We start from the raw sequence: 15,014 nt of genomic DNA on the forward strand, positions 1-15,014 counted from the left end.
GAGAGACGGGTGAGGGGGGTCGTTGAGGGCTCTCTGGGGCGCAGAGGGTGCCAGGGGATGGCCACTGGGTCCCACCTGCACCTCCCCAGCCTCAGTCTGGGCACCGGGGTCGGTGAGGGCACAGCCCAGACCTTAAACACCTTCCACTGTTTCTACATGGCCACGGACAGCTGGGCCAGCCCCTGGTGCCCCTGGAGGGCTCACGGCAGTGCCAGGGCCTCTGCCAGCCCCCAGCTCTCCTTGGCCACAAGTGAATGACTCCAAAGTCCCTTTGTTTCTTTCTTCCCTTTTTTTTTTTTTCCTGCTAGCGGGGATTGAACTCAGGGCCACTCGACCAGGAGCCACACTCCAGCTCTGTTTTGTATCTTATTAGAGTCAGGGTCTCACTGAGCTGCTTGGGGCCTCGCTGTTGCTGAGGCTGGCTTTGAACTCATGATCATCCTGCCTCAGCCTCCTGAGCCACTGGGATGTGCCACTGCGCCTGGCTCCAAAGTCCCTTTCCCAGGGACCCCCCATTACAAACCCTTCGTTTGTTTATCCTACGAGCTTCTGATACCACCTGCCTCTCAGGGACCCCACCAGGCCTGGGGAGGGACCGTGGTCACGTGGGGTGACCTGCAGGGCCTCAGCTGTGTCTCAGAAGCCAAGGGGACCCAAGCAAGGGGGCAGGTGATCGGGACCCGAGGAAGGGCCTGAGCTTGGGTGAGAGGGTGAGGCCCGCGGGTGAGGCCGGAGACAGGGCAGGACGCAGGGCAGGACCCAGGCCAGGCCTCCCCCTTGGGGACACCGGGCCCCAGGGACCCACAGGGTCAGACACAAGTGGACGGGTTACAGAGGACCAGCCAGGGGCGGCTCGGTCAGCAGATAAGATGGCGGAAACCCAGCCAAGTGGAGTAAAGGCCGGCGGGGGTGGGGCTCGTCACCTGCGCACACCTGTGCTCCCGCTGTCCTACCCGGGGCCCTCACCAGGGTGGCGGGGCTGGCGGGAGGGAGGCCTGCAGCAGGGCCTCCCTTGGTCACTCAGGCTCCAGGTGACACGGGACAAGTGATGTCCAAGCTCAGCACTGGTCTGTGTCCCCAGGAGGGCCCAGCAGGATATTAACAGAGGTGAAAATAAGTCAGCCCTGGAGGCCCAGCCAGGGAGGCCATGTGGAGTCCAGGTGCGGCCTCCTGCTTTCCTGAGAGGTGGAGGCCAGGCTGGCTCCCTGGGGCTCCTGAGACACACCCGTCTGCACCCACAGGCCCCATGGCAGTCACTCAGGGCCCCCTTCCTGAGGCCGCCTCAGCCCCACCCAGGGGGAGCGGCCATAGCACCCACCAGCAGGCCCAGGGGCTTCGTCATCTGAGGGGTTATTTATTAATCAGGGAGCGCAGGGTGGGGGCAGGGGGGCGGGGATGGCAGAGCAGCGCCCGCAGCTCCCTGGTCAGAGCCCTCCTGGGCGGCTGGACGTCCAGGCCCGCTCAGGGGACATGGGCTGAGGGCTGCCGCAGCCCTGAGTTCTGGAATCTTCTCCCACGTCTGCCTCGGGGAGCACGTCCGCTCGAGCGGTGAACTGGGTGCTCACTCTTGGGTCAGAAACACAGTCCTAGGCATGGGGAGGCCGGGACCTGGCCCGAGCTGGGGTCCAGGGTGAGACTCATAACCAGGCCAAGTTCAGGGGTCCCCTCAAGAGCACCCAGACCTCACATGCCCAAAACAGGCCTGGGCCGGGTCGGGACTCCTGCCAGCTGCGTCCTGAGTGCCCGCTGCCCACTCGCCTCTGCCAGGACCATCGACTGTTCACTGGCGCGTCGGGTGGGGGTAAGAGGACAGTGGGCGGGGCCCGAGACGCAGCAGCACCTCCCGCACCCATCACAGCGTCCCAGGAGGCACGGACAGTCACCAGGTGGTTTTTCTGACACTCTGAGGGTTGAACCTGGGGGACTCTACCACTGAGTGGCACTCCCAGGTCTCCCTGAGCTGCCCAGGGTGGCCTCGAGCTCGGGCTCCTCCTGCCTCAGCCTCCCGAGTCGCTGGGACCACAGGTGCCAGCCCCCCACCCCTAGCTCTAGACAGTCCCTGCTGTGCCCCAGGGGCTCTGGCCTCCTCCTTGGGAAGGCCTCGGGCAGGTGCCACCCAGGGCCTGTGAGGCTGATGCATCCTTGACTCAATCCCTGGGTGTCGGCCCCCCGAGGGCCGCTGTGGGCAGGAGGGGACTGAGTCTGCTGCCCTGTGACGTCACTGGCACTGCCCAGGGAAGGTCCGTGGCTTCAGTGGGAGGCACATATCGGTGAAGGACTGAGTGGGCTGCAGTTTGGATCAAAGAATAGGGTGCTCGAGTCCAGTCACAGCCAGGGCCTAAACCCATGGAGAGGCACATCAGGGGACACAGGACTCCCCTTGCTGCCTTCTCCTCCCCAAACCTCCCAGAGAAAAGGACTTGGTGGCAACAAGAGAAACTGAAGCTAGCCCTAAGGAAGCATTGCCTGACAGAAAGTCTACAGAACGCAATTCGCCTCCAGAATCGATCTGCAGTGGGGACCCACAGTCCTGCTGGGAGGGCCCAAGAGATGGCCCAGACATGTCCCAGCCCCGGGAGGAGTCTGCTAAGGTGGTGGTGGGGGCCACCTGCCAACAGAGGTCAGCTTCTTTCTGAATGAGGCCAGCGAGGGCTTTTAGAGACAAAGGAGAGTGAGCCTTGAAGACAGACCGGTGGGACTCGGACAGGGACAGAGAGGGAAGGCCCGAAGGCCTGAAGACCGGGTGACCAGCTCATGCCACACCGCGCCCAGGACTGGGAAGGAGGCGTGGGCAGAGGGCTGCAGACCTGCTGCCAGACTGCACCCGGTGCTGGGGCAGGGCTGTACTGAGGCAGCCTGGACTGAGCTGGCTTCCTGGTGGCTGCCTTGTCCCCTAGCCTCACGGGACCCCAGGGGCTATCCCTCTGACCGCTGTTCACCTGGGTCTCTCCCAGGCCTTGCTGAGGGACGGGTTTCCTCACTAAGCCGGGCTTCTGTCCCGAGTCCCTGACAAGTGACCTTGACTTGGGAGCCCCGGCCCCTGAGCAGCTGGCCGCGGGCACTGCGGGGACGGCCCTGCTCACTCCGATCATGGCCAGCGCCATGAGCAGCCCCCAGGTCCAGAACTTGGGTCAGCGCGTGTGAGAGCTGGAGGCTGCGGGTGGGCGCTTGTTCAGTACGCGGGCCGGGCCGACCCGGTGCCCCAGGACAGGAGAGAGGAAGGTAAGGGAAGGATGGTGGCACATAAGCGCGCGCGCGCGCACACACACACACACACACACACACACACACACACACACACACACACGGCACCCGGCTCCTCGTGCCCTAAACGCCCGGTGTCCCTGTCCCCATGGCCAAGCAAAGCCGCTGACACGGGCCTGTTCACACCAGCTCCTCCCATGTTGGAGGCCGGACACACACGGAAGTGGGGAGCAGGACGCCGGGCAGGGGCTGCCTCTGCCCCTGTGGGGGGAAGGCTGAAGCCAGGGAGACCGCAGTGCCCGCCGCCCACGTCCCTAACCCCCCAACACCGTGTGGCAAACCGGCCACCTCTGCCTCACCCTCATGGGCCTGGCCAGTCCCCCCATCGCTGGCCTTGGCCCCCTGGGGACCCCGGGCTCCTGCTGCCCAGGACCTGCCTTTGCCCAGCAGCCAGAGGGCAGGTCAGACCCCAGCCCCCGCCATGGCCCTTCCCGCGGGTGGGGGCGTCACAGAGCTGACCCCAGCGGTCCTCTCCCTGCTCCCTGTGGCCTGCACACCACCCCTCGGCCTGGACCCTGCCCTGCTCAGCTCTGGCCACCACAGGGACCTTCTCACAGGTGCCCGGCCACCCTGCGTGGTGCCCCGGTGCCCGTCCTTCGCCCGTTATTACCCTGTTGATTTCTGCTTTCTCCCCTGCTCGGATGGAACCCGCCTCGCCCACGCTGGGCAGGGAAGTGCCCGCGCTGACCGCAGCCAGCCCCGCCCGGCTTACTTCTAAAGCCTCTGGGAGGCCAGCGCTCACTCATTCCCCCAGCACCCACTGGGCACTGTGATGCCAGAGAACACACTGGTCACTGGGGATCAGCAAGGAGCACCACGGCCCGGCCCAGCTCCGTGGCATGACCAGGCCACGTGGAACAGACCCCCAGGCCGCAGGACCTCCCAGACAGACACTGGGAAGTGGCCAGGGGCAGGGGGCTGGACGCTGTGTCCAAGGCCGCCCTTCCATTCCTTCCCACATAGGAGGGGTCGCAGGAGGGCTGGCTCTCGCTGGGCAGGCCGCAGCTCTGGGAGGGGCAGCCGGGGGCTCCCAGGGGCTGCAGCTGAGTCCTCCCACCCACCTGGGCCGGGGGACATGGGCAAGCCGGGAGGGCAGGCGGGGCAGCCCAAGGGGAGAGTGTGAAGGGGCGGCTGGCCCAGCCAGGTAGAGCGCAGGCGGGCCAGTGAGGGCAAGGCCTCTGGTCTCCTTTAGGGGGAAGAGCACAGCTGCTCAGGTTGGGCACTGTGCCTCTACCTGATCCTCCAAGAGGCCCAGAAAGGGAGGTTACCCAGCAAGGCTGCTCTCCAGGCCTGCCCGATCCCTGCTCAGCAGAGGCCCACCCCAGACAAGCCCATACCTCTTGATGATGAAGTGGATGCTGTGTCTCTCCTCCAGGATCCGCTTCAGCTTGGGGACCCCATACGTGCAGGGGCGCTTGAAGGGGATCTTGTCGGGGATGCCCACGATTTCCACAGCCTCAGGGTCGCAGGCGATCTTCCTGTAGGGGACGGGGACCATGTGGTCCAGGCCCAGGGCTTCCGCTGCAAGGGCAATGGCAAGGCTGAGCGCAAGCAAGGCCGCGGGACGCACGGGGCGGGGCCAAGCTCATGGTCACCTATCACCCAGCACCCTCCAGGTCGGTGCGGTGGCAGACATCAAATCACGCCCCTTGCTCTGTAAGAGATGTCCAGGGGCTCCCACCCAGTGACAGGCGAAGTCCTGCCATGAGCCCATGAGCCGCCATCACCCCTGACCTCGCCTGCCACTTTCTAGTCCTGGGCTTCCTCAGCCTGGCTCTCTGGAGCCTCATGCCTCCCAGCCTCCAGCCACCTCAGGACCTTTGCATGGGCTCTTCCATCCGCCCTGGCCTCCCTCCCTCCTCTCAGGTGTCCACCCCTGGGATCCAGCCAGGGCTGGGCACAGAGTGTGCCTCCTGCACCACAGCTGAGTGAAAGCCTGAAGAAAGCATAGGCTCCAGGTCAGCCCTGCGGGAGGACTGCACGCAGGTGTGTGCAGATGTGTGCTAGTGTGCACAGGTGTGTCCTCTCCTTTCACTCATCTTTCCAAAGGCTGGTGCTCGGCCACAGCAGGTGCTCAGGGTCTGGGCCTGGCGCGGCTCCCTGCCCTGTCTCCCACAGCTGGGCCTGGCCGTGCCCAGGGCCACTCCTGCCCACCGTCCTCACTCATTCACCCAAACACCTCCAGCACCCACACGTGCCGGGCCCCGGGCCCCGGGCTGCAGAGGCCTCTGGGGACGAGCTGGCTGGGGGTCCATGTGCCTGGGGACAGGCCCAGGCCACTGAGCTCTCACTGTCCCCGCAGCCATGTCCTCACAGTGCTGTCTGCTTCCCAGAGTTGTCCCCAGCTCTGCGCCCGTCCCCCTCCCTCCCTGTTGACGCTGTTTCTCTGTTGATGTGGCCCAGGTCCGCGTGGGTGGCTTCGGCAGCCAGTTCCCGCTGTGAAGTCACACTTAGCTCGTTGTCAAATTAAACCCTTGAAATCTCAACAGCTGTCATGTGTCTTCCGGCCCCCAGCCCCCTGCATGGTGACGACGTCTCCAGCTGGGCTCCTCTGCCTGGTGCGCCAACTCCTCGGGATGAGGGGTTCGGTGGACGGAGGAGCAACCCCACCAGCCCCCATCTTGCCCCTGGGAAGAGTCTGTGTGCACGGCCCCGTGCACGGCCCTAAGCACCCTCTGGTCTCAGCATCTTCCCAGGTGACGATGTCCCTCTTGTCCTTGAGAGTCCCTGAAGGTTGGGGCGTACCTCATTCTTTTGCCCCACACCCCAATCTCGGGCTCACTCTGCCCAGATTTGCTGGTCACCCGGGGTCTGGAGGACGCACACCTCGGCTGCCAGACAGCACCCCCTCCACGGGCCCAGCATGGTGGGCGCTGCCTCCTCCCCGGGGAGCCAGAGCCAGGCTCCACACCCCCAGGATCCGGCCCCAGTGCTCCGCCTGGGAAGGCTCCGCGTCCTAGAGTCCAGACCATGTCAGGCCTGGTGGCGCCTGGGCCTGACCGCAGCCTCCAGGGCCAGCCTGGCAGGGCAGAGCCTGCCTGGGCGGACAGAGCCGACTCCATCCCCCGCCCACACCTGCCTGGGTGCGGTTGACTCAGGTGCAGACTGGGCAGACGCGCCCTCCACAGCAGGAGCCCGAGGCCCAGGAGGAGCCGGTGGGCCAGGGTGCCCACATCAAAAGCACCAGGCCACCCACACCCACGCCTGGCTCTGCCAGCCTCCCGGCCCAGGCCCAGCCTGCCTAGCACAGCCCAGATCAAAGGGCACCGAGTCCACTCTGCGCCTGTGGCCTGTCCCACCTCAGCTTCCTCCAGCTGTTCTACCCTACCAACCCCAGCCATTGTGCACTACCAAGCACCACTGCATACACGGAGCACCACTGCATACCACTGCAGCACCTCCAGCCACTTGCCGAAGCCCGAGACTACAGTCAGCCACATCACCCCATCATGGTCCCTGGCTCAGGGTGGGGGCTCTGTGCAGGACTGGCCAGCGAGGAGGCCAGCGACCGTGTGGGAGGACTGGAGGGAGGGGACAGGCAGGAGAGGACGGGGAAAAGGAGACCAAAGGCTCGCAAGGGAGAGGGCGGAGGCCGCGCAGGCTGGGGGCAAAAGGGCCTGGCTGGAGGCCCCGGGCCAGCGCCTGCCGAATCCCCAGCCTGTGGCCTCCTGGACCTGGGGATCCCCTCCCTCTGCTCTCTTGGCACTGTCACACGAGGGACAAGCCTGAAGTGCAGGTCAGCGTGCAGCAGGTGATCGTGACACCCCACCTGGTCACAGAGTGATCCCTGGGCCTGTGTCACCTCCCAGTGCCTGAAAGCTACCGGCTCAGGCAGGGGACACACAGCATGTGGCTATGGACAGGGCTCAAGAAAGGCTGAGCAAGTGGGTGCGGCGGTGGGGACCAGAGGACCCGAGGAGGACGGGGGTCCCCAGGACCTGCAGTGGGAGCGTCTCAGCTTAGATTTGGAGGGCTGGCATCTGCCTTGGGTCTGTCCTGGTGTTGGGGACCGGCAGGGCAGGTGACAGGCAAGGCACGTCTCCTGCACAGCTCACGCAGGACGGGGAACCCTCAGGGCTGGACACCCAGGGACCTGGAGGGGGTCCCCCACGCTGAATCGTGAAAAGGATTTAGGTGATTATGCCCCAAACGTGCAGGCCACGGGCAGGCCAGGGCAGGCCAGGCCGCGGGCAGGACAGGGCAGGGCGAGGCGCCTGGGACCTGCCAGTAGGAGGCCACAAGTGTCCTGGCCTCAGTGTCCCCCAGACTGGCGCTGCCTGCCTCTCCCCAGGAGACCGGGTCCCGGGCTGCCATCCGCTCCGCCCCCAGGAGTCTGCAAGGGAAATATTGACACAGCCGCCCCCACCCAGCCGGCTGGCGCAGCGTGGCCGGTGGCGGGTGCTGGCATATGGCTCCCGCCGCCGTGTTGGGGAACAGAGTGACGGCCGCCGCCCACTCACCGTATCTGCTGTTGAACAGGATCTGCACACACTCCCGCAGCGTGTTGATGTCCTCCGTCTCCCTGATGAAGGCGTCCCACTTCTCTATCAGAACCCAGGGGGCACCGTCAGGGCGCGGCCCCCAGGAGCCCCGACTCCCTGCTGCCCCGGGCCTCCCGGCTGGGCCTGCACCCCACGACAGTGGTGCCAGTCCATGGCCCAAGCGGGCTTCCTCCTCCAGAGCCACCTTCCCACACCATCCCGCGACACCCATCCTGGTGCTCAGAGGGCCTCCCGCAGCACACGGGCTCCCCACGGGCTCCCTCCTGTCCCCATGTGCCCTGTGTGCTGTGCAGCTCAGGCCTGGCCAGCCTGGCCTTTCCTGCCCTGGGGATACAGGTGGTTGGGGGGTCTCCCTGAGGAAATTTCTTTCCCCCAAGTGCTGGGTTGAACCTGGGACACTTGACCACTGAGCTACTCCCCGGCCTCTTGTTTTTCATTCTGAGACAGGGTCTCGCTAAGTTGCTGAGGCTGGCCTCAAACTTGCAATTCTCCTGCCTCAGCCTCCCAAGTTGCTAGAATTATAGGTTTGCGCCACCGTGCCTAGCTCCCGGGAACTTTCAGACACTGACATCACTCCCATGTTGTACACGGGAAGACTGGAGCTGAGAACCCTGCGAGAGACCCTTGTGAGGTCCTCAGTGTGCCCCTGACCTGCCTCCCACCACGTTCCTCCACCTGGACAGCCAACCTCCTGCTCTTCTGGACCTGGACCTTGTTTGGGGGTAGGGTGGTCCCAGGGGACTGGGTTTTCTTAAAGAGCCTCTCAGCAGAGCTGAAGACCCTCTGAGCAAACCTGCTGAGGTTGGTGTAACCACAGCTCTCCTGCTCTCGGTCCCTCTGTGTGGTTCTTACAAAGGGAGACAAGGGTACAGGTTCAAGGAGGTACTCAGCTCCGGCTGTGGCCTCAGGCCTGGGGTAACAGCCTCGCCTGACTGGGAGACCCCAGAACAGTGGTCTGTGACCGCGAACCAAGGCCAGTCCAGGACCAGGGGTCCTACGTCATCCTGTACCAGAATCTACTATCCAAATGCCACAAGAGCAAATGTGGAAGGTCACCTACAGGTATTCTGCTTTTGTTTATTTATCTTGCAGAATGTAACCCAGGACTGGAGCATGCGCGGCGAGAGTACACCCTGGCCCTGCATTTCTATTTTATTTTTCTTTCTAAATACTCCTTGCAAGAGGTGGAGTGTGACCCTTCTCTGAGTGTTGGATGGACCAAATTTCAGGTTCTCACGATAGGATGTGGGGAAAGTGACAGCAATTTCTGAGGCAAAGACATCAAGTACGTGCCTTCCCCACTCCCTCGGGTCACTGACTTGGGGAACCGGCTGCCATGTGGGAAGGAAGCTCAAGCAGTCCTGGAGACCAGCCCATGTGGGGAGGAGCCAAGGCCTGCTGTCCACAGCCATAGGAGCAGCCTGGGCAGGGAGCCTCCAGCCCCAGTCAAGGCTTCAGATGAGACAGCAGCCCCGGCTGACATTGTAAATGCAGCATTGAAGACCCTGAGCCAGAACCACCCGTCACACCTGCCGTTCCTAAACTCCTGACCCTCAGAGACTGTGAGCAACCCGTGCTCCTTGAGCTACATCTTGGGGCACTTTGTTATGCAGCACAGGTTACTGTTACACCCGATGCTAACTCAGCCCCTAGGGCAGAGCTGTTCCTCCTTCTCCCACAGAGACCCGGTGGGCACGTTTCTATTTCGGCCACACCGTCCACCAGATGCCCACTCTGCCCCCGTGCCACCGCGGGCACTGCCCTACCTGACTTGTCGTGGACGATGGAGAAGAGAATGCGCTTGGAGGCGTGGACGTTCTGGATGAGAGGCCCTCCAGGCCCCGGGGGCTTCTGTCCTGGACAAGGGAGAGAAGGTACAGGTTCAACGGGGTCGTACCCAGCTCCGGCTGTGGCCTCAGGCCTGGGGTAACAGCCTCGCCTGACTGGGAGACCCCAGAACAGTGGTCTGTGACCACGAACCAAGGCCAATCTAGGACCAGGGTCCCACATCATCCTGTACCAGAATCTACTATCCAAATGCCACAAGAGCAAATGTGGAAGGTCACTTTGTCCAGGTGGGGACGGTCAGGTGTGAGCCCCCTTTTTTCAGCCCACACGCCTGGGGAGGGCTCAGTCTTTTGCTTTCCTTCCCTTAATAGCAATATCACTAAAAGCTCCTACTATGTGCTTCACACTTGAGCATGGGCACTCCTCGCAGACTCAGTCGGCCAGCCCCTCCCAGAGCGGCAATGTGGCCCTAAGGACCATCCTGAGACCTGCCTTTCTCTTTTTGCAGTGCTAAGGATGGAGCCCAGGGCCTTGTCCTGGCAGGGGACTCGCCACCCAGTGGCACCCCGGCTCAGGAAGCCGCACTTCCAACCAGCTCTATCTAGAGCTGCTGGAGCCACAGCCCTGTCGCTCAACCATGGCAACCGCCCTGCCCAGCGCTGACACTAAGTTACAAGTGGAAAATTCCACACCTAGCCTCATGGCACAGGTCCAGCTCACAGAGCAGGCGAGCGGAGAGTGTTATTTAAAGCTGGGCACACCTGTGATCCCAGCAATTTGGAGGCGGAGGCAGGAGGATTGCAAGTTAGAGGCCAGCCTCAGCAACTTAGCAAGGCCCTAAAACTTAGTGAGGTCCTATCTCAAAATAAAAAGGCTGGAGATGTGGCTCAGAGGAAGAGCACCCCTGGGTTCAACCCCTGGTACCAAAAAACAAAGTACAAGATGACACTTGGACGATGCATATAAGGTATAGATGAAAGAGAAAAGGATTTCATGTTTAGATAACCCCAAAATACCTCATTATGCATATGCACATGTTCCAAAACCAGGGGGAAAATCTGAAACTTCTGCTTTGTTCTGGCCCTAAGAATTCTGGAGAAGGGCTACAATATGTACAAGCACCCCATCTTATAGGTGAGGAAACTGAGGCTCAGACCTCCATAGCCACTGGGCAGAAGAGCCAGGGTAGGAACCCAAGACTTCCTCCTGTTCTCCCCAGGGCCCTGACCAGGCTGGGTATGTACTAGGTGCTCATTAAATGTTCAGACTCCTCGAGGAGTCCCCTCAGGCATCACCTGGTGTCAGGGGGCTGAGCAGAGGCCCGGGTCCCACTGGCTCTCAGCCCAGACACGCCTCCTACCAGCCGTGGGCAGGGCCTGAGCTGGCCGCCTGAGACAATGACCCATGTGTGCAACCCACGTGTGCGACCCGTGTCCCACCCCAACCTGCAGGCCCCAGCAGCAGTGTTACCACAGCAGTCGGAGAAGTCCTGGGCTCCGGGGGCCTTGGGCTCAGGCCCAGGCCGGCCCAGGCCCAGGTCGCCGGGGGTCAGCGGGCAGGAGGGCGGTTCCTGCTTGAGCTCGCGGAGGGTGTGCACTGGGAGCGCCGTGGTGTACAGGAAGCTGGCCACGGAGGAGGAGGTGGCTGTGGGGGGCAGGTCCTGGGGGGCGGCCTTGGGGACCTGGCCGTGCAGGCTGCAGTCCCGAGACCCCCTGGGCAGCAGGGAGATGCCGTTCAGCTCCACCAGGGCCTTCGAGTCCCGCCCGCCATCCTCGAGGGGCCTGGGTGAGGCAGAGGATGTGGGGCGTTCATACACTGTCCTTGTCCTGTTCTGTCCCTCGACAGCCCCCTGCACCCTGGGCAGCCAGGGGCAGCCCCTGTTCTGTGGGTGGGGCTGGAGGCCAGGGCTGGGGGGCGCCCAGAGCCACACTGCTGGGCCCCTAGAGCCTGTAGCCGGCTCCGGGCCTCTGGGCTCCAGGCTCCTGGTCACGGTGGCTGCTGGCTGCTTCCTTCCTCTGCTTGGGAACGGTGCGGGTGACGGCTCTTGGGTACAAGGTGAAGCCCCACCTGCCTCCCAGCCCGAGCCACCCCTCTCCCGGGAGCTCCTAATGACCAACTCTGACCCCAGCCCATCCTCGCGCATGAGGCCCCACCTCCTCTGCTGCGCACTCTGTCCCTGACCCTGGGACACCACCGGGGCAGCCCTTCTCCTGTCACTGCGACACAAGTCCCCTGGGAAGTCTCCCCCAGCCCAAGCCCTGGCTGTGGTCCTGCTCTGAGCCTGGCCTTCAGCCTCAGCTCAGGGGGCTTTCACAACCAGGTCCTGGGCCTCTCCAGCCCCGCCCCGGCGGTCAGTGGCCTCAGGCCTGCGCCCAGGCCATGCCCTGCTCACCTCTTGAGCTTGAAGCGGATGCGGTGGCTGTGCTCCAGGATGGCCATCAGGGCCTCGGGGTCGTACTCTGCCGGCCTCCGGAAGGCCAGGCCCTCGGGCAGGCCCTGCACGGCCAGCAGCCCGGGCTCCCTGAGCAGCCTCTCGTAGGGCAGGGGCACCACGCTGGCCCTGCCCAGGGCCTCACCTGTCAGGGAGAGAGCAGGAGGGTTAGCAGGGGGCCGCCAGGCTGGGACCAGGAAATACACAGGACCCCACAGGACCCCGGCTGCAGACCCAGCCCAGGAAACCCTGAGGGGCTGAGGCCAGGGCCCCTGCTGTCTGCACCCGAGGACAGGCGCCCTGGTGGGGAGCCACCTGTTCCCGGGACAGCTTCTCCCCTGCACTCAAGCCCTGGGGTAGGGGCTACAGGCAGGGCTCGGGGCAGGGCCAGGGCAAGGGGTGAGAGAGAAGGGAGGGCAGGGACGAAGAAGGGACTGGGGGCACGCCAGAGGGCCCAGGATGAAGGGAGAGGATGAGAGAAAGCAAGAGAAGACAAGGAGGGGGAAAGAAGGGGGGACTCGGCCACGTGTGGTGGGGCACGCCTGCATCCCAGCTACTCAGGAGGCTGAGACAGGAGGATCGCAAGTTTTGAGGCCAGCCTCAGCAACTTAGCAAGATGCTATCTCAAAATGTAAAATAAAAGGGCTGGGATGTGGCTCACGGTAAAGGGCCCCGGGCTCTGTCCCTGGCACACACACCCACAAGGAAGGGACCCAGGAAAAGGGAGGAGAGCAAGAAACAGACTTGGAAGAGGGGCATGGGAAAGGAAGAGGGCTGAGAGGGAGGAAGGGCTGGGGACAGAGGGCCCAAGGCTTAGGGACACCTTTGGTCACCCCTATACCCCTGTCCCTACCCAGAGCCAGAAAGAGGTCTGCACCCTTCAGCCACCTGACCCTCGAGGTGAGCAAGGGGGGCTGAGGCTGGATGGGCAAGGGTGCAGCAGGGCTTGGCATGTCCCCGTGGCTGGCAAAGGTGACCAGAGCGCCCCAGTCAGTGTGCACGACAAGCCCTCCACCCAGGGCCTCTGGGGCCCTAGGTCCCCTTGGCCTTCTCCTCATCTCAAACCAGCGGGTTTCCTCAGGTAAAAAGGTTCCTAATGGACGAGGTGGGGTCCTCAGGGACAGGCCCAAGGTCATCCAGGGAGTGTAAAGATCACTGCTGGGGCCCAGAGACTTCCTGTAACCTGACACTCCCTAAGAGAGGCCAAGCCAGGCCTCCTCCCCACCTCCACAGGACAGGTTCATTCAGTCATTCAACAAACGCTCTGAGCCCCTGTGGTGCTGGGACCTGAACTCCCAGGCTGGGGACAGGAGGGGCTCTGCAATGTGGCTCAGGACACTGGTGTAGCCGAGCATGGAGACAGGGCTGTGGGAGGGGATGGGAGAGCAGCGGTGGGCCCCTAGACGTCAGCCCCAAGCCAGGGAGCACTTCAGACCAGACTGTGCTGAGGACCCCCAACACCGGGGTCATTTTCAGGGCAGAGTGGCAGTGGCCTGAGTGACAGTGGAGACGGGTGGCAGCTCAGGAAAGGGCAGGCAGGACACCAAGCCCTGGGTGCGGAGCTGGGGTAGCCAGGGACCCCCACCCCCCCAGGCCCAGGTGCGAGGAGGAGGGTCTCACTATAGAGGACGTCGAACACCTCCTCCACCATCTTCCGCAGCAGGTACACGTCGGAGCCGCGCTCCAAGGAGGACCGTGGGGTGCCCCGGCAGCCCCCCTCGCCCCGCTGCACCTTCTTGGGGTGCTCGCCTTCTGGGTCCTTCCACAGGGGTCCTCCTGTGGGACAGAGCATGAGGTCACGGTGAGCCCATGGCCCCAGATCAACCTCAGGCTGGGACCTGGCTCTGCACAGTGCCCCAGACCTGCCCGGCCACCTGGAGGGCCGGCCCAGCTGTGGCCTCCTCCCTGGCCACCCCCACCTCACTGTGTGACCTCAGTAAGTCCCTTCCCTCTGAGTCTGAGTGCTGGACAATCAGAGGGGCTCCATGGCACCCATTCCGCCCACTGCACTGTCCTCTGACCCTAACACACTCCACCTTAGCACCCTGGCCCCCCATTTCCTACTGGCCAGAGGTGGAGAGGACAGAGACCCCATCAGAGGACCATCGGCCTGCAAGGAGGCAGATTCCTGCCGGGCTGGGCCTGGGAGTGTGACCGGATCCTGGGGAATGTGCCAGAGCCACACCAGCAGGGGACAGGGAGGGTCCCCGAGGCTATAAATAGTGGCTCCCCTGGCTCCGGGAGGTCAGGTACACCCTTGCGGCCCCAGCCCCACGGGATGGCCATCTGGGGCCCTGGAGGCCTGCCGCACCTCAGCCCAGCACCCACCCTGACCTCGGGAAGGCCCGGGCTCTAGGCTGAGCAGGACAGGGGAGCTGGCAGGGGAAGCCCCACAACGGTGTGCCTAGCCGGGGGTGCCCAGGGCCCACACGCTGGCCCTGGGAGCAGCCCTCGTGATCAGGAATGCTCAGAACAGTGGCCCCACAGCTGGAGCCACGGGGGGACAACATGCAGGCTCTGTTCTGAGTGCTGGCCACAGCAACCGCTCACCCACGGGCCCCCTCACAGACGAGCAGCTTGAGGCCCTCAGGGCCCCAGATGAGCATCCTTCACCATGGGGCAGCGGAGTCGTAAAGTTGGGGTTCACCCATTTTGAAATCCATGCGAATACACGACACACCTGGGGAGGGACCCGCGTCTGACCCAGGTTTCACCCTGCCGCATGCACGGCCTCCAGTGGGTGTCCTGGTCTTGGGCTTGTGACCCTGACCTGTCACCGGCAGGTGAGGAATTTCCCACCGTGACACGGGATACTCAAAAGCTGCAGGTTTCAGAGCCTCTGCGGCGGGTTCTGAACCACAGGTGCTTTCTCTGCACCAGGCGGCTCGGGGCTGGTGGCCAGGCCACCCACTCAGGCCTGTGCGCCTGGACCTTCACCAGACCCCGAGGCAGACCCTGGGGCTGAGCCGCGTGGCCCACAGCTACTGGCCTCCCGGCTGGACTGGGCCCTCATCCTACAGGGTCCCTCC

General features: G+C 63.8%; 1 protein-coding gene across 4 annotated transcripts in view; it reads right to left on the bottom strand.

Annotated features, from left to right (window-relative positions):
- Positions 1 to 15,014, bottom strand: part of GTF2IRD1 (GTF2I repeat domain containing 1) — an 82,603-nt gene that overhangs the window by 34,055 nt on the left and 33,534 nt on the right. For all 4 annotated transcript variants that reach the window (XM_081299879.1, XM_081299878.1, XM_081299877.1 and 1 more), the window contains exons 4-9: positions 13,606 to 13,761; positions 11,947 to 12,130; positions 11,025 to 11,335; positions 9,533 to 9,622; positions 7,725 to 7,808; positions 4,602 to 4,785 (exon numbers count right to left, since the gene is read on the bottom strand). In XM_081299879.1, the coding sequence (XP_081156005.1) occupies positions 4,602 to 4,785; positions 7,725 to 7,808; positions 9,533 to 9,622; positions 11,025 to 11,335; positions 11,947 to 12,130; positions 13,606 to 13,761 (1,009 nt within the window). The remainder of the gene's footprint in view (positions 1 to 4,601; positions 4,786 to 7,724; positions 7,809 to 9,532; positions 9,623 to 11,024; positions 11,336 to 11,946; positions 12,131 to 13,605; positions 13,762 to 15,014) is intronic.

The sequence above is a fragment of the Spermophilus citellus genome, assembly GCF_964194105.1.
Source record: "Spermophilus citellus genome assembly, chromosome: 6".
Lineage (NCBI taxonomy): Eukaryota > Metazoa > Chordata > Mammalia > Rodentia > Sciuridae > Spermophilus > Spermophilus citellus.